The sequence below is a fragment of the Podarcis erhardii genome, assembly GCF_964252035.2.
Source record: "Podarcis erhardii genome assembly, chromosome: 2".
NCBI lineage: Eukaryota > Metazoa > Chordata > Lepidosauria > Squamata > Lacertidae > Podarcis > Podarcis erhardii.
This window is the reverse complement of record NC_138498.1, coordinates 37540189-37565079: the sequence shown is the minus strand read 5'-3', so window position 1 is coordinate 37565079 and position 24891 is coordinate 37540189. Positions and strand designations below refer to the sequence as shown.

The 24891-nt window shown below is 42.6% G+C and overlaps 1 protein-coding gene across 1 annotated transcript in view; it reads right to left on the bottom strand.

Moving 5' to 3' along the window:
- Nucleotides 1–24891, bottom strand: part of MGAT5B (alpha-1,6-mannosylglycoprotein 6-beta-N-acetylglucosaminyltransferase B) — a 168061-nt gene that overhangs the window by 36590 nt on the left and 106580 nt on the right. Inside the window, exons 8-10 of the mRNA XM_081850723.1 lie at nt 24131–24300; nt 4345–4476; nt 1611–1744 (exon numbers count right to left, since the gene is read on the bottom strand). Of these exons, the coding sequence (XP_081706849.1) occupies nt 1611–1744; nt 4345–4476; nt 24131–24300 (436 nt within the window). The remainder of the gene's footprint in view (nt 1–1610; nt 1745–4344; nt 4477–24130; nt 24301–24891) is intronic.

Sequence of the window (24891 nt, the reverse complement as noted above, 5' to 3'; positions counted from 1 at the left end):
TAGCTGGGCGAGGAATGATTGGTTATCTTGGCAGCTCCCAGAGAGCTGGAGAGAGTTACTTGCATCGAAATAGCTCTGTGTCTGTTACAAGTCTTTCACTCTGGCCATGCTGGGGAGAAGGGGAGATGCTGGGACAGCCTGGAAACATAATTAGCAAAAACAGTGGGAGTGGGACAGTAAAGTATGAAAGCTAATTAAAAAGCCAGGCCCCATTAAGCTAGCTTTTCCTTGGGGCATCATTGTCAAGGTTAAGGTCAGGTGGAAGCAGCAAATCTGCCTATCCAGAACCCTTGGGAAATCAACTTGGAGGTGCAAATGTGACAGTATCTCTACTACCCTTTTCATGGCACGGACATAACACAGGGCACAGGAACTTTCAGTCTTCATGATACTTTGGGGGCTGCTTCATCTTGGAAAGCTTCCAGATATATTCCCTGTGTTTTATTTCTCCCGGCTTTGAGAATGGTGTGTCAATAAATTCTACTCTAGACAAACGATTCAGGCCATTGGTTCAACCTGCAATCCAAGCCGAGGGTGTATGGTGTGTGTGTGTGTGTGTGTGTGTGTGTGTGTTAGGACACTTGAAAAACAATCATGTGAATCGGTCAAGTGTTCATGTGAATAAGTGACAGCTCAGAAAATGATTTGCTACTTTCAGAGCAAAGAACGTAACAAGTACTCGGGGTTTATCTGTGCTGAATTAAGTATGGACAGATTAAGGAACCTCAAACGATGCCTTTTCTTTTTCATATGTGCTCATTCCTGGTGAGGCAGAACCCATGGACAAGTTGGGAGGATGTAGATCTGGAAGCAGTCTGGGGCAGAGTGGAAGGACAGGCAGGGAAGAAACAGGTGGGGAATCAATCCTGGGTCATGACTCCATGAACAAGTGGTATTGGAGACAGGACTCTCAGTACCCTGGACAGTAGACAAATTGTTCAAAATGTAGAACTCGGAAGACCTTCTCCATGAGGAAAGCTGAAAAATGTGGAACCTTTTAAAGCAGGGGGAGATAACTAAGGGGGGCATTGTAAAAGTTAATAAAATCCTGCATGTTTTGGGAGGAAGTAGCTATTGATAATGTTTCTTCTTCTCTCATAACATTAGTACTCAGAGCCATTCAATGAAGTTTATGGCCAGGAGATTCAGGACATGCAAAAGGAAGAACCTTTTCACACAATGCACAATTAGCGTATGGAATTCACTGAGTAAAATAGCTTTAAAGGGCGGTGGGAAAGATATCCCTATTAGCAGATATTGGCCATGATAGCAAGCTAGCAAACAAACAAACAAACAAACACCCCTTCCATATTTGCAAGTCATCTCTGAATACAAATCATTTGAGAGAGAGCGCAAAACAGGTTATCTGTTTGTTAAATTTATATCTCACTTTTCCACCAAGTGATGCTGAAAGCAGCTAATGTAAAAAAAAAAAAAAAAGTAAAATATAGTGTTGTAGTCCAGAACAGCTGGAGGGCATCGGGCAAGGGAAAGTTGGATACCATGGACTTCTAGCCTTACTCAGGAAGGGTCTGCTATTCTATCTGAGTACCCACTGTCATCACACACCTCTCCATGGCAAATCACTGTCAAATGTTGATACCACTTACGAAACATTGTCATGAACTGCTTTGGGTTCAGATTCCAATAGCCCCAGTTTGTCCGGTACCCATGCAGTGTGGCATATTCCTCATGGTTGTATGCAGGCTCAGTCCCAAAAGTGTCAATCACTCGAACACGGCATCTGTGCAAGGGAAACGAACAAAAGCCATGCCGGTTATGTCCTGCATAGGAGCAACACAAAAATATGAGCTAGTGATACATTATCCTAGAGCCATTGTGCCATGCCCAGTTTTGGTGGAGGTCCTCATTTTCTGGCTTCTTCTTTAACTGGAAATGTTAAGGAAACTACAAAACTGATGCTCCCCAGAGAGGCTCAGCAAAACCTCTTGTGTCTCTGTCAAGCAGGCACTCCTGTCTTCCACTGCCTCCCACAGTTTGGTCAAACTCATGTTAGTAGCTTTGAGAACACTGTCCAACCATCTCGTCCTCTGTCGTCCCCTTCTCCTTGTGCCCTCAATCCTTCCCAACATCAGGGTCTTTTCCAGGGAGTCTTCTCTTCTCATGAGGTGGCCAAAGTATTGGAGCCTCAGCTTCAGGATCTGTCCTTCCAGTGAGCACTCAGGGCTGATTTCCTTAAGAATGGATAGGTTTGATCTTCTTGCAGTCCCTGGGACTCTCAAGAGTCTCCTCCAGGCCCATAATTCAAAAGCATCAATTCTTCGGTGATCAGCCTTCTTTATGGTCCAGCTCTCATTTCCATACATCACTACTGGGAAAACCATAGCTTTAACTATATGGACCTTTGTTGGCAAGGTGATGTCTCTGCTTTTTAAGATGCTGTCTAGGTTTGTCATTGCTTTTCTCCCAAGAAGCAGGCGTCTTTTAATGAGTTTGCTTATGCCTAGTTACAATACATATTTTTATTATCACCAAAACCCACTTTCTCAAATATATAAGGAGCCTGCAACACATAATTTACCAGCATGAGTTGCATAGCCAATAATATCACTTAATGATGGATAGCATCATATTTCTCTGAAGAAGAAAGATAGATCTAGATTGAAAGAAGAAGAAGAAATGAAAGGGGTGGATATGGTCAGCAGTGAGACAGGGAGAAGAGTGAAGCAGAAGGTAAGACAGGGGTGGAGGTGGGCAATGAGGCCTTGAGGCAACAGCTCCCTAAAATGAAACAAAGATGCAACACAAACAAATCGTCTTGGTGACAAATATTTGGATATCACAGGAGTCAATTACCAAAATCCTCATTCTGTTAAATCTGAAGAGAATTGATGTATTCAAGTTTGAATATATGAGACTTGTATTCAAAATTAATTTCACATCTGGTTTTGCAAGAGCTCATCCCTCTCTTTCTGTTGACATGACTCCCCTGACCCCCACATCCTAGCCACCCTGAAACTGGCTTATGGCACTGATACAAAGAGAAAGGGGAAGATAATTAAAAAAACACAGCAAGTAGAAAGCAAGCACAGGAATAACAACTCCTCTCTTCCAACCAAGCTGAATGCAGAGAGAAAATTGATTTACAATAGAGGCAATAACACCGCCTGTCATTTTCCTCCCTCATAAAATTGTGCAGGATAACAGGAGGGATTGGAGAAAGAGTAATGAATACTTGGGTTACCAGTGCTAAATTAAATCACAAAATTTTGCTAGCTGCTGATCTGGCAAGAGTCTTTGAGCTGAACTTTTTAAAACCTCAAGAGGAGGGACAAAATGGGCAGAGGTGTCCCAAGTTGATCCATTCACCTGCCTGCCTCTTTCTCTCTCCTAGCGATGCTTGCAGAACACACCTCCAGAGTGCCGATATATTATTTATCCTTGTTCTCACTCACAGGTCCATAACCCCCCCCCCCCGGGTCTCTGTGTTCTCCATGGAAAGTGATACTATTATTATTTCATTTAAGAGAGTGGTATAAAGGATTGCTCTTTCACCTTTGCAAACACATCCCAGCATGTAACAATGGCAGCTGTGAAGCAGCATGGAAGCCATTCACCGGGCAATTTACCAGCTCTCAGAGACATGGAGATAAACTGGGCCAAGGGAAAGTCTAAAACTTGTGTTGTGGAAATTTACTTTTGGAAGTTTGAAGGATAAGGAAAGGCTAAAAGTTCAAGAGAATTCCAGGTTCAATTCTGTTCAGTCTCTGGAATAATCGTGTGCGGTTAAATTCTTGGAAAATAATGCAATGCATTTTGATCTTTTGAAATGGCAGACAAAAAACAAGCTCTTAAGAAGAAACCCATTTAAATAAAATCATTATCATATAAAGCAAAAGTTTGTTAAGTACTAAATACAGATGTGGTTTCAAAAGAATAGAGAAGAATGGAAACAATATTAAAAAGGGCACCGATGGAGAGGTCCTTCCTAACTTTATTTTTCAGTTTTTAATATACATATAACAATCAATGACCTTATACCCCACCACCAAGAAATATAAACCATGCATATACAATGTAAATAATAGTCAAACATTCAATTTGTAAATAGTTTAGACTTGATTTTAGCCAAGAGAGGTATTGAGAAAAATTATTACTTTAGGGCTGACATACATCCGGATTTCAAAGGCGGAAGTGACATCTGGGGGAATTTCCAAAAATCCAAAAAACATATTTTTGGGGCATTTTTGTAAAAGGAAAGCTCAATAACCTTCGGGGGGGGGGGTTCGTTGTTTTTACTTTTTGAAATATGGCAACCCTCGCTACTTGCCCATAAAAAAAGATACAAGACATGGACATAAAAGGCCACCAAGTTCTTCTTACCTGTATTTCTTAAAGGAGAGGCCCATGTGCTGCTTCATCTGCTGTAGCCCATGGTAGTCTGTGTAAATGAGGTCAAAGGGCAAAGGGACTGTCAAGGGACAATTACCCCGGCCAGGAGGCACTCCTAAGTTACTGGAAAGAGCAAGAAAGAGAGGTGAAAAGGGAGGGAAGGACATCAATATAGCAGAGGTGGGGAGGACGACAAATGTGGCCCTCCAGCCCTTTCTTTCTGACCCTTTAGACTTTCCCCAAGCCTAATAATAATAAAAACAATAAAAACAATAAAAACAATAAAAACAATAAAAATAAAAAAATAAAAATTTATTATTTATACCCCACCCATCTGGCTGGGCTTCCCCAGCCACTCTGGGCTGCTTCCAACAAAATATTAAAATACAGTAATGCATCAAACATTAAAAGCTTCCCTAAACAGGGCTGCCTTCAGATGTCTTCTAAAAGTCTGATAGTTGTTTTTCTCTTTGACATCTGGTGGGAGGGCATTCCACAGGGCAGGTGCCACTACCCTCTTCCCCAGCCATACTATCTCTCCCAGATAGAATTTACATTCACTGAGTCCAAAAACATCTCTGGAGGGTCACAGGTTCACCACCTCTGGTGCAGAGGACCTACAGAGGGGCTAGTGAAACTCTAAGCTGACCATAAATTTATATGGGCCTAGCATCATGGCCAAGCCTTCTCTAGCACAGGCCTCTCATGATGAATGGTGAGGGAGTGCTCTACCTAAAGATGCCTACCTTTCCCCAGGGACAGTTCCCATACTCTCAGGGAAGGTGCTGCTGTGTGGATGAGCCCTCAGAGTTACAGTTTCAGTGGGCCATGCAAGTCACCTCAGCTTCTGGAGGTAGTTCTTAGTGGTTGTAGTTGCAGCTCCAGGTTGGCCACAGATGGCCACAGCACAAAGCTTGTGGGCTGCAGTTTCAAAAGCTGGTAGATTTGAGGAATCACTGTGGCTGCAGGAACGGATTGGGGGGGGGGTCGCAAAGGTGCCTCACAAGGCTTGGAAGTTGAAGGACCCATCAGTCCCCACTTTTCACTGCTTCCTGCCATTGGCTCCTCCTCCTCCTCGTTTCATACCACTTTCCCCACCTCTTGCCTTGCATCACTACCTGCTCCTTCTTGCTCATCCTGAAACACCTTACAGTGGTACCTCGGGTTACATAGGCTTCAGGTTACAGACTCCGCTAACCCAGAAATAGTACCTCCGGTTAAGAACTTTGCTTCAGGATGAGAACATAAATCATGCTCCAGCAGCGCGGCAGCAGCGGGAGGCCCCATTAGCTAAAGTGGTACCTCAGGTTAAGAGCAGTTTCAGGTTAAGAATGGACCTCTGGAACGAATTAAGTTCTTAACCAGATGTACCACTGTATTAGCACCTCCAAGCTTGGCAAGGCTCACCTCTTTGCTCTACCTCTTTTCTTCAGCTGCATGCACACCATACATTTAGAGTCCATGGCTCCCCCCCCCCCAATAACCCTGAGAAATGTAGTTTACCTCTCACTGAGCTGTAATTATGCTTCATTTTTTAAAATTATTTTGTTACAGTTTTTCCTGTTCTGTATTGTATTTTGGTGTGTGTGTGTGTGTGTGTTGGCTTTGTGAGCTGCCCATGGAACTCTTTGTTATGGGGTAGCTTATGTAACAAACAAAAACAAACAAACAAATAAGCGGATATGTCGGAAGGCCTCACATCTGGCATTAGCTGAGGGACATGCAGTCAAGCGTTCCACCAGCGCAAACCATTCTGCTGATACTAAGAAACACTTAGAAGAAACTAATGAAGGACCATGCTACATTCCAAGCAAGGAAAAACAAGGATTTTCAATTTAAGGTGATTTAGCTGGGGATAAGTGTGTGAAGCTGCTTCATTGCTCTTGTCAAAAAGAATATAAGCTTCAGCGCCATGTAGAACAGAAAAAAAAAGCTGGCAGTGGCTAGGATGGGCTGTGGTTTTATCACTTGTAATTTAAGTTCACTTTTATGGGCAATTTTACGCTAAGTGGCTGGCCGGGAAGATGACATGAATAGAAAGTCTCTTGTGCCTGACAGCCACCTTAAAAAAAAACCCCACACCACATAAATAAAGTGAAGCAATGCAGAAGGGCTCAGCAGCCCATTATGGAGTAGCAGGTCAGCTTGCTAGAGATTTTCTGACGCTTTGTGAGCATCTCAGCAGTAAAGAATTAAAGTGCAAAATCAAAGAGGAAAGGGAGATTCTATGGATTGTTAGAATATGGACATCAGCTTAGAGCAGCTTTTAACACATTTGAGGGGCAAGGGGAGAGATCTGCATTTGCATATGGAGGCTGACTATTTCCACTTGCCTTATCCCATCCTTCAGCCCTAGGAGCCCCTATAATGAAGCTGCCCCAAAGAACTATCCATTTGAAAAGAGGAAAATTTCACTTGTCTCTGTGGCTCCCAACATGACCATTCGGCCTTTGGTAAGAGGAAGCTGTCCCTTTATAAAGAAAGAAAAGGATGATACCCTCTTGATATTGGATTTTTTTAAAGGGTGTGCACTATCCAAAGTGGTAGTTCAGTGTGGCAGTACAACGTAGCAGCCATTTTATCTATCATAGATGGGAAAACTCAATGTTCAAGAAAGAGGAATATGTGACTATTGACTTGGTCAGCAGGAATATAGGAGAAAGGCACACTGGTGAAGGTTGTTCTCTTGGTGGTGTTTTCATTTGTTGATTTGAATTTTGAAGGATCATAGTGTTCCCTTTGAACTGGTACAATAGGCCTTCGGGGATTTTAAAATAATGACTCATCAGCGGAATGCTTTCTCATAACTTCATTGAATTACCCACAACAGCTGCTACCAGATCAGCCAGGAAGAAAGTGAGCTATGCCCGGGGGTGGGGCGGCGAGTGGTTACACATCTCCACATCAGAAGGAAGGGGTCAAGATGGGCCCCTTCCTTCCTTGAAATTTAAAATGCTTTAGCCTTTTAACTGGTACAATAGGCCTTCGGGGATTTTAAAATAATGACTCATCAGCGGAATGCTTTCTCATAACTTCATTGAATTACCCACAAGCCTAGTTCACTTGGTTCACTGTAAGACAGCCCTAGGGGGGCTGACCCCCAGCCAGTCAACTTGGGAAATCAGTAGGATGGGCTTCATACTGAATAGGACAACAGGGCTATAGCAGGATGGACAAATCAGTTGTGGGGCAGAAGCAGAGGGTCAGGAACATAGGAAGCTGTCTTATACTGAATCATTGTTGCTCCACCTAGTTCAGTATTGTCAACCCTGGTTGGCTCTTCAGGGTTCCTGATAGGGGTCTCTCTCAGTCATACATGGAGATGCAGAGATTGAGCCAAGGACCTTCTGCATGCAAAGCAGATGCTCTGCCACTGAGCTACAGTGCTTCCCCCAAAGTACAAAAGGCTTCCCTCCAAGATCTTCTACAGGTAACCTCTCCTGTCGTTGTATGTAGAAGTTAACTACTTCTGCCCTTATGGACACACTGGGAACTTACTTAGGTATGTAGGAATCTGTATTATACCCTGTCAGACCATTGCTCCATCTTGCTCAGTACTGTCTGCACTGAACAGCAGCAGTTCTCCTTGGTTTTAGACAGAAGTCTTTCCCAGCCCAACCTGGAGATGCTGGGAATTGAACCAGGGACCTTCTGAGTGAAAAGCAGACACTCTACTACTGAGCTATGGGCATTCCCCAAGGATTGTCTATTGACTCAGTCAACAAACCTGAGGTCATTTGACTTTGGATGGAGTTAGCACTGGGAGGCAGCAAGCTGAGTTGGATGTGTTGCATAAAACTGACAGCAGGGTCTCCTCACAGACATGAATGTCATCTATACATTTTATAGGCACCGAGTTCTACTGCCTGCAAATAGTACACTTTTGTTACAAAGTTTTTCCATTCATTCTTATTCTCTGGGGGGGGGGGGAGCCCTATTGGGCCACAGTAGATACAATTCAAGATTACACAGCAGAGGGTGGGAAGGTTAGCACTGTCAAAGAGAAGTGCAATAACATTTATCTCTGTGTTTCCAGGAGTGCAAGGGTAATTGGCCGGCAGCTCCATGACCTACTAGGCAACGAAATCTCAGCCACTGAGGGTTTTGCAAGACACAGTGGACAGCTAAAAGTGGGAATCACAGAAGGTTGGCTGAGTTGCATTTCATCTTCTCAACGTTGAAGAAAAGCTACAATCTTATACCTGCCTCAACACAAGGAAGTTGTGTTGTGCAGTCAGTGGAATGGATGCTAGCATGTGTTATGGGATGAGGAAAATGAGAGTGAAATTTATTGCCAGCTTTGTGGTAAATTTGCCCCCATTTCTTATTTATTCCAACACCTGAAACTTGGTATGGTACTGTGGATATGAATATGTGATAATTCTTCCTGAATTTGAGTCATGAGCTTGTTAGGTAAAGGTAAAGGACCCCTGGATGGTTCAGTCCAGTCAAAAGCGACTATGGTGTGCAGTGCTCATCTTGCTTTCAGGCAGAGGGAGCTGGTGTTTGTGCACAGACAGCTTTCCAGGTCATGTGGCCAGCATAACTAAACCGCTTCTGGTGCAATGGAACACTGTAATGGAAGCCAGAACACACAGGAACTCCATTTACCTTCCTGCCACAGCGGCACCTATTTATCTGCTTGTGCTGGTGTGCTTTTGAACTGCTAGGTTGGCAGAAGCTGGGACAGAGCAATGGGAGCTCACCCCGTCACAAGTATTCAAACTGCCAACCTTCTGATCGGGAAGCCCAAGAAGCTCAGTGGTTTAGACCACAGCGCCACTTGCTCCCTTGTTAGGTAGCATTTGGCAAGTCACCATCCCTCATAGCATTAGTTTATTTCCTTCCAAACATGACAGATGTGGCTACCATCTTGATGACAACAGGTGTATCCTTCCTTCAAACTGATCTCCCTCCCTTGCTTTCTGCTGCACACACAGTCAAACACATACACAGGAATGAGCGGGAATGTACACAAGAGAAAACATAGAATAATAGGCCCTTATGAATGTTGTGCACCATTATGAACTGTTGACTTCAATTATAGAAAAGACACACAAAGGAGCAAGAAAAATTATGAGCAGCTTCTTTTCTCCTTAATAAAATGTGATTCTCATTGTGACCTACTTTACAAGCTTACTGTGAGAATGAATCAGCTGAAACTTGTAAAGGACTTTGCAAATTGAAAGTACTATAATAGAGGAGTTAATGGGATGCCCTACTGATTTTTTGGACTACAAACTCCCATCAGCCCCAGCCAGCATGACCAATGAGCAGGAATGATGGGAGTTGTAGTCTAATAACTGAAAAACACCACACTGGCTGCTCTTGTACTAGATGAATGAATTGATGATAGCCTGATTGTAAAATGGGTGTTCATTTGAAAATTAATCTGCTTTCCGGATTTTAATTGGCCCAGTGTCATAGTTTGTGTGGCAGAATTCACACAAATATTATGCGCTTCCATTTATATCACACAAATTACTCAAGAAAAATAAAGGTACAGGCTTCAGATAGATCTTCTGTAACCTAATGGTGAACACCAATTATAGTCTGCCATCATTAGGCATAATTTTTCATAAAAGCAAAGCCCAAGCTCATCAGCTGGTGCAAATATGTGTACCAGTTCTATGTATTCGATGGAGTTATATTGAACTGGGAAACCTAGCCGTGTGGCTAGATTTCTAGAGAAAGAAAAATTGCACTAAATTGCCAAGCAAGCTAGCTAGTGCAATGGGACTTCCCCCTTTACCCATGCTCACCCCAATCCACTCTGGAAGGGCAGAAGAACCCCTAGAACAATGAAAATGGGGAGGAGAGGGGGATGGTTCCATCTGCTAAGCAGAAATGCTTGCACTGACAGAATGATCAGTAGAGAGGGTTGCTGGATTCTTCCCTCTGAATTCACTATCAGTCTCCATTTATCTTTCACTTTAGCTAATATTTTTTAACTTTAGCCCCGATCTCAATTCAGCCTGCACCTTCAAGTTCCTTTTCTACAATTCCTCCTTATTTAAACATTCTCTATTCAAGCTTTCATCATCTGCCAGTTAAGTCAACTAATTTTCTACTAAACCCAATTTCACTCATGGTTGGAGTGAAATCTTGGTAATTTTTCCTCATGCCATGTACTATTAATGGCGCTTGAAATTATGCAAATAAAATTGAACACAAATGCTTTCTTCGCTGAAAGCTTAACAGATTTGTTTAGGGGGGGGGGATGATCTTTGCATCCAGGGCCAGTTGCTTCTGAAATCTTAATCTTAAAAGAAGAAGAAGAAGAGGAATTGACTAGTGAAATCTGCTTTTGATTGAATTTCCATGAATCCCCTTTTGCCGCCGACACTACAAACCTCTTATGAGGATATCATTAATTAAGATTGCTCTGGAAAGCAGTATAACAAAGCAGACGAGCAGACAAGAGTCTGCAAAATGAGACCAGCTTGCGTTTATTAAATAAGAAATAACATGAGTGATGGCTGACATTGTTTCCTCTTTAATTAAGCCAGTTAAAGGCATCATGTTCACCTATACAGGAAAGCTTTGCTGGGTTGTTTTTGGACATCTGTCTTGAACAGCTGCACGTATCCCAGAATAAATCTGCAGCAGGCTTTTCTCCTGCTATTCCTCCCTTACAGGTAATTTAATCAACCAAGGGAGACATTTTGAAGCTGATACGATGGATTCAGATTACAGTGGGCTATCTTCACATCCCATTGACCTATTTTCAAATTAACCTGAGTTTTATTTCCAAGTTATTGCTCCCCAAGTTGAGACATCCAGCACAAAATTGATCTCGGCAAACCTCTGCTTCCTTACAGAGGACAGGACCAATATACTAACGTCAGCATTAATTGCATTCCTGCTGCTAGCCCTTCTTAACTGTAAATCAATGGCAACAGTGGACGGTTCGGCAAGAAAGGACTTTGTACATCATAGAGTGCCTGTTTGTTTGTTTTTAATTGGGGCAGGTCTTAGTTTTCCCATGATAGTTGGGGCACGTCTCCCAATTTCATATCCTCTAGCTTTCTGTTTTTTTCCTCCATTGTTTTTTCCTTAATCATACTGATTTCTTCTTAGAGGCCATCCATCTAATCATATCCATCACTATATTCCTCATGGTTTTCTGGGTTTCCTAAGGGATGGGCAGTGCAACCCTAAACACTGACAAGAGAGAGTGGAAGGGGAAGTCCATGAAATCTAATCACTACTTTCTTTTTTTTTGGGGGGGGGGAGCTAGTGCTAGTCCCTACGGAGAAATATTGCGTGAACTGGCCATTGGTGTAGAACATCTTTATACACCTGTGTGGTGGGCGAGATGAGGATGCAGTTGCTCCTCCACCCTGCAAAGAGGGCAGCTACAAAAATTCTGGTCAGAACTAGAGTTATATTTATCATTTGTTCCTGTGAAGTGCAGAAGTGGGCAAACCATCCATTGGGATTGCTCACCTGAGTAATGGGAGAAGAATTATACTGATTGTGCAGGTCATGGTGGTTCGTATGTCAATCGCAACGAAGTCTGCAGATTTAAGGGGATCTATCTTCCCTGGGAAGCATGTTTTTAAAAAGCTTGACACTCTGTGCAATCTAGCATATTCCGAAATTGCTGTCTGTGAACCTTGGAGATAAGTCATTTCTGGCAAAGATGGATAATGTTACTGCATCCCAAGTGTAGAGTGAAATCCACCAGAGAAGGGGTGGGGGTGGGAAGTGAAAGCAGTTCTTCAGTGCGACAGTGGAATTTTAATCAAAGAGCTTCCACCTCAACTGCGTTCAGTGCGTGCTTGATTCACTCCAACGTCTGCTTGGCTACCGTGCTTCTACTCCCCCCGGTGTGGACCCATTTAGGCTGTGCACAGGTGTCAAGTGATGACTAATGACAGAACAGGATGCTCTCTGCATACAAGCTCACACAACTGCCTGTTTTAAATACAAGGCAATTATATAATGAGGATCTTTACAGGTATTCTCCCCCCCCCCCCCGACACATTTCAAAGCACCCAGTTAAGAAGTCTTCATTTGGAACAAATATATTTCATGAAAAAGGAAAAATTAGCAGCTCATTGATTCCTCCTTGTTTATGCACCTTCCTTTCTTAGAGAATCAAACCCAAAAGGGCAAAAGCCCTTCCCTTTCAGAATTTACAATGGCATAAAGCTGTTTATCTGCGTCCCTCATGCAAAAGCAGTCAATAAATCTAATCAGCTATGTGTTTCTGAGAAAAAGAGTTGTCTCTTTAATTAAACGTAACAGGTTTTATAAGTGTTCTAACTGGCAATGAATGGATTTAAGCAGGCGTCTTTACATTTTGGAAATATACCACAGATCCTGTTACCATGGGTTCCAAACAATAGACAGCTGTCCCTACCAGGGGGAGAAACAGGAGGAACCTGCTATATATAGATGAAAGACTCTTGCAAGCTACTGCAGGGCCCTTTTATGGGAAACAACACCACCAACTGTTCACATCTAGGGTTAAACTAGATGTGACCATGGCAGATAACTTGCTCTTTTCCGATGTCTCCCTCATTCACCTGTAAGGTGGCCAAGTGGACAGGATCCTTCCTTAAGAGAAAATGAACATATAAAAGAGGGGTGCTGATCATTTCCTTTCCCTTTCCTCCCATCTCCTCCCCTCAAAACTTTACTCCAGGCAATTTACTCCCTTTCCAGCTCATGCCTGATATCCGAGATGGGAAGGGAGGGAAGGAAGGACGGAGGTGTGGTGAAGGGGGGGCTGGTTCAATGGTCTTCTCCCACATGCTGCTTTGACACACCATTTTACACTTGAACAGGGCAGTCGCGTTAATGACAGCCCTGCCACTTCTAATATGAGTCCTTGGGGCAAGCTATAATTGATACTAAACGTGCCTTTGAATCCTGTGCTTGATTTTGTCCTTCTCTGATACTTTTAGTAAAAGCAGCCACAGTGGCTGATTCAGCCACTAATATTCAGGGATTAAGATTTCCCCCCACCCCCAGTGCTAATTACAATAGAAAGCACTGCTAGTGGGGAGGAAGGAAAGCAAGGGAAATGGCAAGTGGAAAGGGTTAATCTTCCTTCTGCCCCGTGTCAAAGCTCTGACCAAGAATGAGGCCTCCACAAGTGCTCTTAACCTTTTGTTTGATTGGTTTTTAAAGAGGAGAATCTCAAGCACAGGATTCAAAGAAATGTTTAAAATCATGTCTAACGTGATTTTAGTGCAACAGAACAGCTGTTCAGCACCAACAGTTTTTGGACAGCTCCTCAGCTTGTCAGAGAGGAATGTTTTTCCAAGCCTTCAAAAACCTGATTGAGATGCTCCTCTCTAAACTTAGACACACCCCTTCCCCACACGGGACTATGCTTGTGCAAAACTGAAGGAGAGAGCGACTCACTCATCTGGGGACAGGGGAGAAGATGCTGCCTCTCCCTGCATTGAACTGCAGGCTTGAACAAACTGTACCCATAAATCCTCATACCATTCTGAAGGAAGGCAACATTGCTAGGGCTAAATCCCGTTTTGCCTCTTTTTCCATTTCTTTCACAAATGTTTTACCAAGCAAAGGAGAAAAGGCGAGAAGGAATCTTTGAGTTGCCAGTCTGTCTTTGCAGCACCTTTTAAAAGTTCATTAAAATGTATACACTACTTGTAAGAAGACACCTTCAAATTGGTTTACAAAAAACAAACAAAGAAATTTATAAATAAAAACAATTAAGAAAGTTATTTAAAACATTCAAAAATAGTTTAAAACAACAATAAACTATAAACAATAAACTATAAACAGATTCAAACATATGTCAACCTTCTACATATCTGAGCAGGCTCATGGCGACCGGCATGCATGCACATTTATCCTGAGCTTCTCATACCTTTGTTTCATTAATTAAATTTGTACATTGCTTACTACTTAAAACATTTTGAGGCAATTTACCCTAGACAAGCATTTCAAACCATCCAGGTCCTAGAGCTAATACTATTAAATCTGAACAATAAATGCTTCCACAAAACTGAGGATCGAGACTAGAGTCAAAAACCTAAGGGTACCATCACAGACTCATTGGACTGCAATGTCAGGAAGGGACCAGCATTTCAGCTCATCTTATACCTCCTGTGGCAGAGGAATACAGCCTGTGATCATCCAAATTTTACTCTGTCACCAGCGAAGAACAAAGGAATTGCAGCATACTGCGCTCAAGGGGCTCAATGGCAGGAAATCTGTTTCATAATGCGAACACAAGCAGTTTAAAAACATTCAGCAGAAAGGAATGAAACAAAGACAATGGACTATGTACCATTTAAGGCTAAGCCTTGGAGCCTGAGCAAGTGATAACTTATATTTGAGCACAGCAGTTGCTATTTTCTGTCTGGGCTATAGTGTTTTATTTTCTATGTAGCATTTATTTCTGCTATACATTTTTAAAAGCAAAGAAAGAAAGAAAGAAAGAAAAGGGCACGGTTTATGCCTTTGTGCATTCTTCAGTAGCACAAATGAACCCGATTCCTGTTTAATAACCTAGAAAACAATGAGATAATTCACAAGCACAACCCTCCATATATATATATATATATATATATATATATATATATATATATAACCTAGAAAACAATGAGATAATTCACAAGCACAACCCTCCATATATATATATGGAGGGTTGTGCTTGTGAATTATCTCATTGTTTTCTAGGTTATATATATATATATATATATATATATATATATATATATATATAGCAGTACCTGGCATGCTGACATGGAGAAAACATGCAGGTGAGTCACAGGTCTAGTCAGCAATAAATCCCAGGATTATGGTAGCAGGCAATAATATTCTGGCTCATATGCTGGTGAAAACCAACCTGAGTCATACCCAGATACCTCCAGGTAGGGACACAAAGGAACATCAGCAGCCAACTGTAAATCACACTCCAACGATACACAAAGAATACAGTGCATCTTGTCCTCCCCGCTCTCTTGCACAAGCACCTCACATTTTCTCAACCTCTTTATTTCTCTGCCACTTACCAACTTAACAATTGATCAGCTCTATTACAAAGTGCAAAGCAAATGGATTTGTCTGTACATAATAAGCAGGCTAGAAGCAATTGCATTTAGAGAAAAATTTGAGGCCTGAGCATTTGCTGTTAATAAAGCTATGTAAATTTCCACCATTAAGAAGCTAGCTATTAAAGAGGGGGTTGGGGAGAGAAAGAGAGACTGGAATGTGGTCCTTTGATAATATCTCCATTAAAAGAAATCAGGTATAATTATACCATCAACAGATCTTGGTGTCTTATATCTTTCTGGGAAATGCACCGCTTTTCATCTGTGCCTATAGGGAAGTCTTAATTTATCGAGAGACACAACACTGACAGTAACAATAATATTCTACTTTCTCTCTGTTTTGCCTTTTCTTCAAGTTACTTAAGGCTCACTTACATTTGAAGTCCTCCCCCTCCCTCCCACTGGTATAGGGCCTGCTACCCAGGGTGCCTGCAGATTGCATTGCTCTGGGATCTGTCAATCATTGCTCTTCCACTGTAAGCAATACAGAGAATTGCAGCTGGCCTCCCACACTTCGGAAGGTTCTAACATTTTTATGTGTGTGCATTCTGCCGTGTTCTGTCCACAGCAGTGAGCATGACATGACAGCATGTGTGGGCATAAAAGAAAGCATTCACTCAAATATGTCCATTTTGAAGTCCATTTCTATCACTTTTTAAAATCTTTTCCCCCCCCACCAAACTGCTCTTTAATATTTCAGCACTTCTGTGCAGTTAAAAACAAAATGAAAAAGAAACACACTTTTAAAAAAATAAATAAAAATGGCATTGACTGAAAAGGCAGCATGCTAGTTAAATTCAGTTTTAAAATTTGCTCTGTGGCAAAAAAAGAAAAGAGAGGCAAATGAAAAGACTGGTTTAAAAAATTCATGGCTAAAATGAAAGGTAATTGTATCAAGTTGTATAGCCTACCTTCATACGGTAGGTAAACCTGTCCAATATTATCACTGAACACATCAAAACCATGGCTCTTTAACAGAGAGAAGAGTAGCACTACGGTGATCTACAGCTGTGGAAATTGAGTTTGGCACCACTGCGTAAACTCACGGCTTGGAGCCTGATCAGCAGCTTCAATGGGTGGGTGGGTAGGAATCAGCAAGAGATGCGAGAGAGCATCAGTGGGCAATGTGTCAAGGCCCACTCCTGTTAAGCACCATCCCTGTTTGAGTTAGTGCTCTGCCCTTTTCATATTTTAATGGGGGTTTTTTTGTATACTGAGAAAAGGGAAAACAAAGGAGGTCTATGACTTGATGATGATGACACCACACAGGTTCTCCGTACAAAGCAAGCGACTAAAGCACAACTATATGCTTTGTGTGAAATAGCCCTCACTCTCTGATCCACATTAAAGATTGAATGTTCTGCACAATAAAATAAGAAGAAAGCCTCCTCACATTGGAATCCATAGAGACCACACACCTGAGCTATGCTTCTAGCCTCCTTAAGCCACAGAGATGCTGCTTGAAAGACTGCTTTCTAAGCCTTTCCACAATCATTCCCAACTAGAACCCAATTTTATGAAACTTGCAAGGCACAGGCACGCACACATCCATATCTTTACATTCTATACAAATATAACAAAGGAAATGTAACATTTTCATCCATTTCTGCGCGAAATGGGCAATGATCACAAGAATTGCTTCCAGGATTGTGCCCGAAACAAAATTCTGACCTTAGAAAAATAGATTTAGGTATTACATTTCCTGCATTTTAAAATATCTTAAGCAGCAGGGTTCTCTTACGTTATTATGAAACACTGTCAAGCCCATTATCCAAACCTTGTTTATACAATCCCCTTTCTTATCTGAATCTGCTACACTCATCACAGGTGTTGATGCCTGTGATTCCCTATAAGGATGGCCTGTCTTTTATCAGAAAAGATAAATGATCCAAAGAGGTACCATTGTTTGTATTCTGCCCTTCCTCCAGGGAATTCAGAGGGGCATACATGGAGATCATCACATTTTATCCTCACAAAAACTCTGTGAGGTGTGTTGCGCTTAGGGCTGTGTCATTTCCTCCTGTACTATATTCCTTTATTGTTTCAGAAGCTCCTTCTGTGTGGTGCATTTCACTCTCTTTAATATAATTCCAACATAAATAATTTCTATAATTAATTCTGGAATTGGAAGATATTAGCTGCAGTTTCAGTTGTTCTTGTTCAACTGTATCCTTTGCAATACCATGCATGCATGCATGCATGTGACCGTATATACATGATAAAATGATGCCCCCAAAAGCCAGTGATATTGATGTGATTTTTAATTTTCTTCCCCTGCAGTGTTATACTGAAGAATTGGGGTCCTCCTGTGCAGTGGTAAACGCCACACACAAAGAATCTGGCTACAAGTTCTTGTATTCTTAAATCAGATGGTGAGGATTTCAGAATGATCTCTAGTTAGGCTGGAAAAGTTTCACCCAGTGAGCTTCACTGCTAGGCAGGGATTTTTTTAAAATGGCCCTAAATCCAACAAACTACCCAGGAAACCGCATGACTCTAAATGAATTTCAATACTTGTCCTTGTCAGCATCGCCCTTGAGCCAGTGTCATCAACTGGACTCATGCACTTCAACCCCGACTGGGCTAGGCGAGCTGGGTAGCACTTCCAGAGACCACCTTTTACACAGGGACAGGTCAAAGTGCTGTGGACTCACAGCCTGGAGATGTGAGCACCGGATTCACTTCCACAATATAGTCGTCGCACAGCAGAGTATAGCAGAGTCTGGCAGTGTATAAACGACTCGGAGAGCAGCTCTGTAGAATATCTTCTTTTATTCTATAACTATAACTATAATACAAAACTATATACAGAGCTAAATAGGTCTAAGCATAAATGAATGCTGCACTGAGTGTCTGCAGCTGCTCTTAGCAGCAACCTTATCTCTACACACGATCTCTAACACTCAGTCTCTCTCTCTCTCCGACACACTGACTGACTGACTGACTGACTGACTGACTGACTTGGTGCTGGAGCTGAATAAGTAGAAAGCAGAACACTGCTCCTCCTCTCTGGAGAATCAGCAGACTCGTCAGGAGATTCTTGGATATGGGAGGGGTGAAATCTCCTCAGTCCTAACACTGTTACTTTCTTCGCACCACACACAAGAGCAAGCTGGTGTAAGAGTAGGTTAAAGGGAAACATGGGGACAAACTTAGCATCCATATTGGTGACAGGAAACCTCAGGGGGGAGAATGGGGTTGACTCTGGAACATGCATATGCGCCCATTGGATCACAGCTAGTCACTGGGCATAATGTATGTGCCTTTGCTGTTTTTCACAAGCAGTGCACAAGATGGCTTGTTTTGTGTGAATGATCCTGGTGCAGGTACATCCCGTATATTATGGGAAGTGATTTAAAATTCAGAGCCTCGACGCCTTTTTTGCTTTGTGGGGAGAAAAACAAACCATGGAAATAAAAAGCTTTCATCTGCCAGAAGTAATTAAAATGCCTCACTTTGAAAGTTTGGTGCTTTCTTGCATATGAGCCACTCATTTCTGTAGCATAATGAACCAAAGAAGCACAGACAAATACACACATCCTCTATAATTGCACAGGGCCCACACAAAAGGACAGTCAAAGGTTTGCTGTGCAGTTATTTTACTAAGTCTCAACAGATTGTGGCTTTTCTTGTTGACCTCTAGATGCATGGAATAGAATGGCATTGTTGTGACTGTGCTGAAGAACAACCTTTTCTAGCTCGCCCCAGTTGAAAGGGAGAATTCTTATGCTTAGAATAAAAGGGGGATGTAGATTCTATGTGGGCACTTATCAAATCTCTCCTCTCATTTGAACCAATTTCTGCTTTCCTTCTGCTAGTGTTACTAGAAATATTTGTTCAAGAGTGTTGGGAGTATGGGGCAGAGCACTTTGGAAGTGCAAAGCAGGGGCTTAAAGGGCACATGATCAATATGGTTAACCTGATCCAAAACACCCACCCACCCCACTCACACACGAAAACAAAGATCACCACAGCCAATCACAAACAAACAATCACACCCTAGGCCAACCCCAACCTCTCTCACCACCAAAGGAACACAAGTGAACAACACAAGCACGCTGACACCAAACTCTACATACATTAAGCATAATAGAAACACTGCTACCCGACCCCACCCCCATCCATCTCCCCTCCCTCCACCCCCTTTCTTTTTTTTCTTTTTTTTTTTTCTTCTCCCCTTAATGCCTCAACAAATGAAACGGATTTGTAAAAATGTTACATGGAGGGAAAAAATACGAGGCATTACACTCACACTGTAAAACAAGAAAACCCTTAATAAAATATTTTTTTAAAAAATAAAAAATAAAAATAAAAGGAAAGCTACTGTTAACAGGAATATAGAGACTCAGGGTTTGCCAACTCATTATTGTCCATTGACTGGCAGTGACTCTCCTGGGTTTCAGGCTGGATTCTTTCCCAACCCTACCTGGAGATTTCAGGGAATGAAGCTGGGACTTCACCAGATATGCTATCATTGAGCAATGTTTCTTCCCTGAAATTCTGAGTGCAATTGTTCCCTCAACAGTGTCAGGAAATCATGCTGAAAAGGCAGAGGTTCACTTTTCATTGTCTCCCACACTTCCCACAACAAACTTGAGAAGCTATAAAAATTTTAGTTGTCATTTTCTATCTGACCGGTTTGCACATGCAAGCTATGAAGTTGCCATCATCAAAGGAGGATTGTTCCATTTATTTATTAAATTTACCATATATCCCACCCTTCCTCCGAAAGTATGGTGGAGAAACTTTGCAGAGCCCAAATTGTTTGCATCTCCATTCCAGTGGGATTGAGTTTTTGTCCTCTACTGCACAACACACAACCAGCAACATCCATTTCCAACTGGGAACTCTCCACACTCAGCACAAAAGTTAGCAGCAAAGGAGTCTTGTCTGGACCCTAACTGATTCAGCTTGACACTTGCACTCTCTTTCCCGGGAGCTGCAAATTGCTGCTGATGTTACAACAATTCCTTTGCATGGTTTGCACCAGATAATCATGTACATTTCACCTCTTGGCTGTCAGGATGCATAAAACTGTAGCTAGCAAATTCACTAAGAAATGCAAGGGAAGTGTGTGTGTGTGTGTGTGTGTGTGTGTGTGTGTGTGATAAAACAGTGAAAAAACAGGCATCTAGTTTAAACTACAGGAGTCAAGGTGGGAGCCAGACGTTTTGTCCTCACATCATCACCAACTGAGATCAGGGCTCCTGTATTCTTCCAGGCAGACATAAGAAAGAAATGCATAAGGCCTGACAGCTGCGACTCTATGATATCTGCATTAAAGGGATGCTACAGTCAAGCTAGGTTTTTGCATGCTCTGACCAAAAATGGTTGGGCAAATTAAAGCAAATGTGTTTAAGCTGCAGTATTGAGCTTGTGGTGAAAGTGGTGGGGTGAATTAAACAAAAGAATTAGCTTGAGTTTTGGAGAGTACACAACCTGTGTCCCTCCAGATGTGTCCCTCCAGATGTTGTTGTATCCCAACTCCCCAAACAGGCTTTGAGTGTAGCACAGCTCATCTCCTCAAATTCATGTTGAGAATGAGAACAGGGAAATGGGTCAGGTAGCCAAGAATGCACTTTTGGGGGGAACAACCATGGAACCACAGAACAACACAGGATCAAATCACCATACCCAGAGCAAAGAGTTCCAGAAGCTACAATGCTCCTTTATTTGCCTATAGGTTCATTGGTGACAATAATTAAATACATAAACGGCCTTAAGTGCTACTAGGATTTTCTGAGTAATCTCTTCTGCTAAAGTCTTTGTTAGCTCCATAACCAGCTACCCTCCACCCTACTAACTGTTCTGTAGCTGCAGTATACAGCAAGAAGCTGAGATGATTTGCAGGGAATGTGCCACAAAGTGCTACAAAGCAATAAAAAATGTGCTGGTTTCACTGAATCGAAGGCCCTTCCCCTGCCCTTTAAAATGTTACAAAAGGAGACGCTTCATGGATTTGTGCTGTGTTACAAAACAGGAGCATGCTGCAGTAACTTAAAAGAGGAGCAGAAGAAATTATGCTTTTTCAGATCCTCTGCTGGTAGGAAAACCACTTGCAGCAGTAGAGTGTACTGTCTGTTAGGTATGTGATTGGAAGGGGAAATTGCTAGAGAATGGGAAGAGGATTCTCTACTGGTTACAAAGAGAGCTGATGGTGCAGGAGATCTGAGTACCCAACAAACATCAGAAACCAGTGCTGGAATGCAGAAGCCAAATCTCCTACTGTTCTGAGCATAAGAAAGGGCTTGAACTGTGTGAAAAAGCAGCCACTGCACGTTTGCTAAACTGAAACCCCAATATGAGCTTGGCATAGACACAGGGGTTTAATTGTGCCCTTTATGTCCCTTAATCCTCTCCCCCCTCGTAACAACCAAACATGTGTTCTTACATCATTACACTGTGTATTTCCCCATTCCCAGCTCCACATTGCTGGCTGTGACCATAACAATGTCAGAATGGGTGGGTGAGTCTGTCCATTTTGGTTTTTCTGTTTCTCTTTTTTTCTAGTTTTAAATTCAGTTTTCTACATTTCTACATCATTCTGAAGGGTTTTTGTTTTTTTAAGAAGTCCACATGAAAATTCATCCACCATTTACTGAATTTTTTTTCCCAATGTGCACATTTTCACACACAATTTTGCCTAATATACACGTTTTGCAAACAATTTCTCCTAATGTAGTGCATTTTTTGTATGTTATTCTCACAAATATATGGCTCTTTTATGCACTGTTTACTCTATATTCCTTTTTGGAAACCCAGCCAGATGGGCGGGGTACAAATAATAAATTATTATTATTATTATTCCGGAGAACTGCATTGAAAATTCAGAGCAGTGCAAATTTGGATGTCTAGGGTAACTTGGTTTGCTTGTTGCGTCAGGTAGTGCATATTAGGGAAGTTCACCTTCAAATGTGAGCTGAACCACATTTCCTCACCACCCCCTAGTCAGAACCTAAAGCTGGGTACAAATACTTGAAATACTCTATCTGTGGCCAGAGAAATTGGGGCATAGTGGTGGCGGTGAAAATTCATTTCACTGAATTTCTCTAGGAGAGGAGAAATGCTCCAAGGGGTTTAGGGGGCTGGGGCTCGCCATGAACAGCATAGGTGCCAACTCCCTGGAGCCCTGGGTGTCCAAGCACACACAAAATTCCCCATGAAGGGACTGGGCACCCACAAATTTCGGTGCCAGGGCCATGCACGCCGCATGGCACCAACAGCCCCAGGCACCCATGGTCATGGGGCCACGTTTGCCCTCCTGATCAACAGTGGTAGTAGCACAGCCCTTCTTTCCTTTTCTCTCTATGGCTTTTTTGCTGTGGCAGCTACAAGCGGTGGCAGCGACGGCAACTGTGTTGGCAGCGTGGCCCCTATCTTCAAAATATGGTGGAGAATGTTCAGCAGAAAAATGTGTAAAGTGGCATTATTTTTCAGATGTGTGTGCATATGTGAAAATAGAGGAAAGTCTCAGAAATTTTCACAGAGAAATTCCATCTCAGTATTAGTCATACCAGGCCTTCTAGTTGGGGGACAGGGAGCCATCTCTTGCAACATTCAACTGTGCTTCTTGTAACATTTACCGGAAAGCTAAGCACTCATTTTAAAAATTGTATTTTTGCGACAGCTAGGGCTGATAAGGGAGCATGCCATTCTGACTGAATCAACTGCTGTTAAATACTAATCAGCCTATCCCTGCTGTGATGTTGTTTGCGCTTTCTTGTTCTTAACCCCCACCAGCTGCAATCCCCACTAGTTAGGCTAATTGCTTTCTGCAACTCAGTTTGAGCTGTAAGTAGGGCTGAGTTGGAATGAGGAGGGTAATATCCGCTCATACCTTCAGCACTGATGAGAAGTGCCCCACTATTGCAACAAGTTATATTTGGGGGGGGGGTTGCTGCTGCTGGAGGAGAGAATCACTGTGAAAGGGAAAAACATGGCAGCCTATTAAGAAAGCATTGCCCCGAATAGGCTTCATTTGTCCTCATGTTTCTGATTGGCTAGGATCATTGATGAGGTCAGTCCAAGAACCATTGCCTCCTCATGCTAAGCAGGAATGCTGCGTTTTTACTTCCATTATGGAATAATTCTATGAAGGAGAAAGGGATCCTCAACTAAGGGGTAAAGCGGCGCAGCAGCAGTTTGTGAAAAACCAGAGACCAAAAACAAATATGAAAAGGCCAAACATTTTCAGTGACTTAGAGTCTGGTTTGCATCAAGGGCCCCACAAATTGTGACTTTTTGACTTTTGACCTCCACATTGAAATGGGTGGAATTTTGGCACAACCCTAGGTATAAGCAGAGACAATTTTTCCAGTTTGAGGACCACATTCCAGAAATGGAGACAACTTTTCCAGTTTGAGGACCACATTCCCTTCTGAGAAATCTTCCAGGAGGGGAGGCACATGTCAGTACGGCAAAAGGGGACAGAGCAAGGAGTGTGAATTTACCTATGTACAGTAGGCTGGTTTCTACACCACAGATTTCTTTCCTCCATCCAGGCAAGCAAAGGGGATTATTAGAGTTCAAGGGGACAGTCTAGTCAGACATAAACACTCAAGGAGGGTTTGAAGCATGGCCAGTGAGGGGCATGGCTGGGGGACAGTACATGCAGCCCCCAAGCCAGAGGTTCCCCACTGCTGTAATCTAAGCATTGTGATCACAATGAGCAAGAGCCAAAGACATGCTTCAAAACAAATGTCACTGTTCAGCTTCTATTTCATCCACAAACCCACCTCTGGAGCTCCTTCAAAGAAACTGTGATTTTCAGGCTATGGCCCAGAATGAAAAGGACTGCCAAAATATCTGCCCATTGGACCATCTCCCCCAGGGGGCCTCCCTTTAAGACGCGAGGGCTGAAAACATCTCCTGATTCTTCTGTCAAGAAGCCAATGTGGATCAAAATCTAATGAAGGAGGGAGGGAGAGAGCATGATATCAGTGCTGGGTGTACAAGGGAGAAACAAATATACAGAGCACATAGCAAGGTAAACTCTCAGGGTGAATCCAACTATCACATCCCATCAACACAAGGATGTCCACTTGTGCAACAAAACTTTCCCCATCTCCCCCTGCAATCTGAGCTAGGTTTCCTTGAACACTCCAGTACAGATTTGGGGAAGAGCAGGGAGGTCCCATTGTGGAAGTGGAGTCCGTATAATAATTTATAATAATAATTTATTATTTATACCCAACCCATCTGGCTGGGTTTCCCCAGCCACTCTGGGAGGCTCCCAACCGAATGTTAAAAACACAATACAGCATTAAACATTAAAAACTTCCCTAAACAGGGCTGCCTTCAGATGTCTTTTAAAAGTAAGATAGTTGCTTATTTCCTTGACATCTGATGGGAGGGTGTTCCACAGGGCAGGTGCCATTACCGAGAAGGCCCTCTGCCTGGTTCCCTGTAACCTCACTTCTCACAGTGAGGGAACTGCCAGAAGGCCCTCAGCGCTGGACCTCAGTGTTCGGGCTGAATGATGGGGGTGGAGATGCTC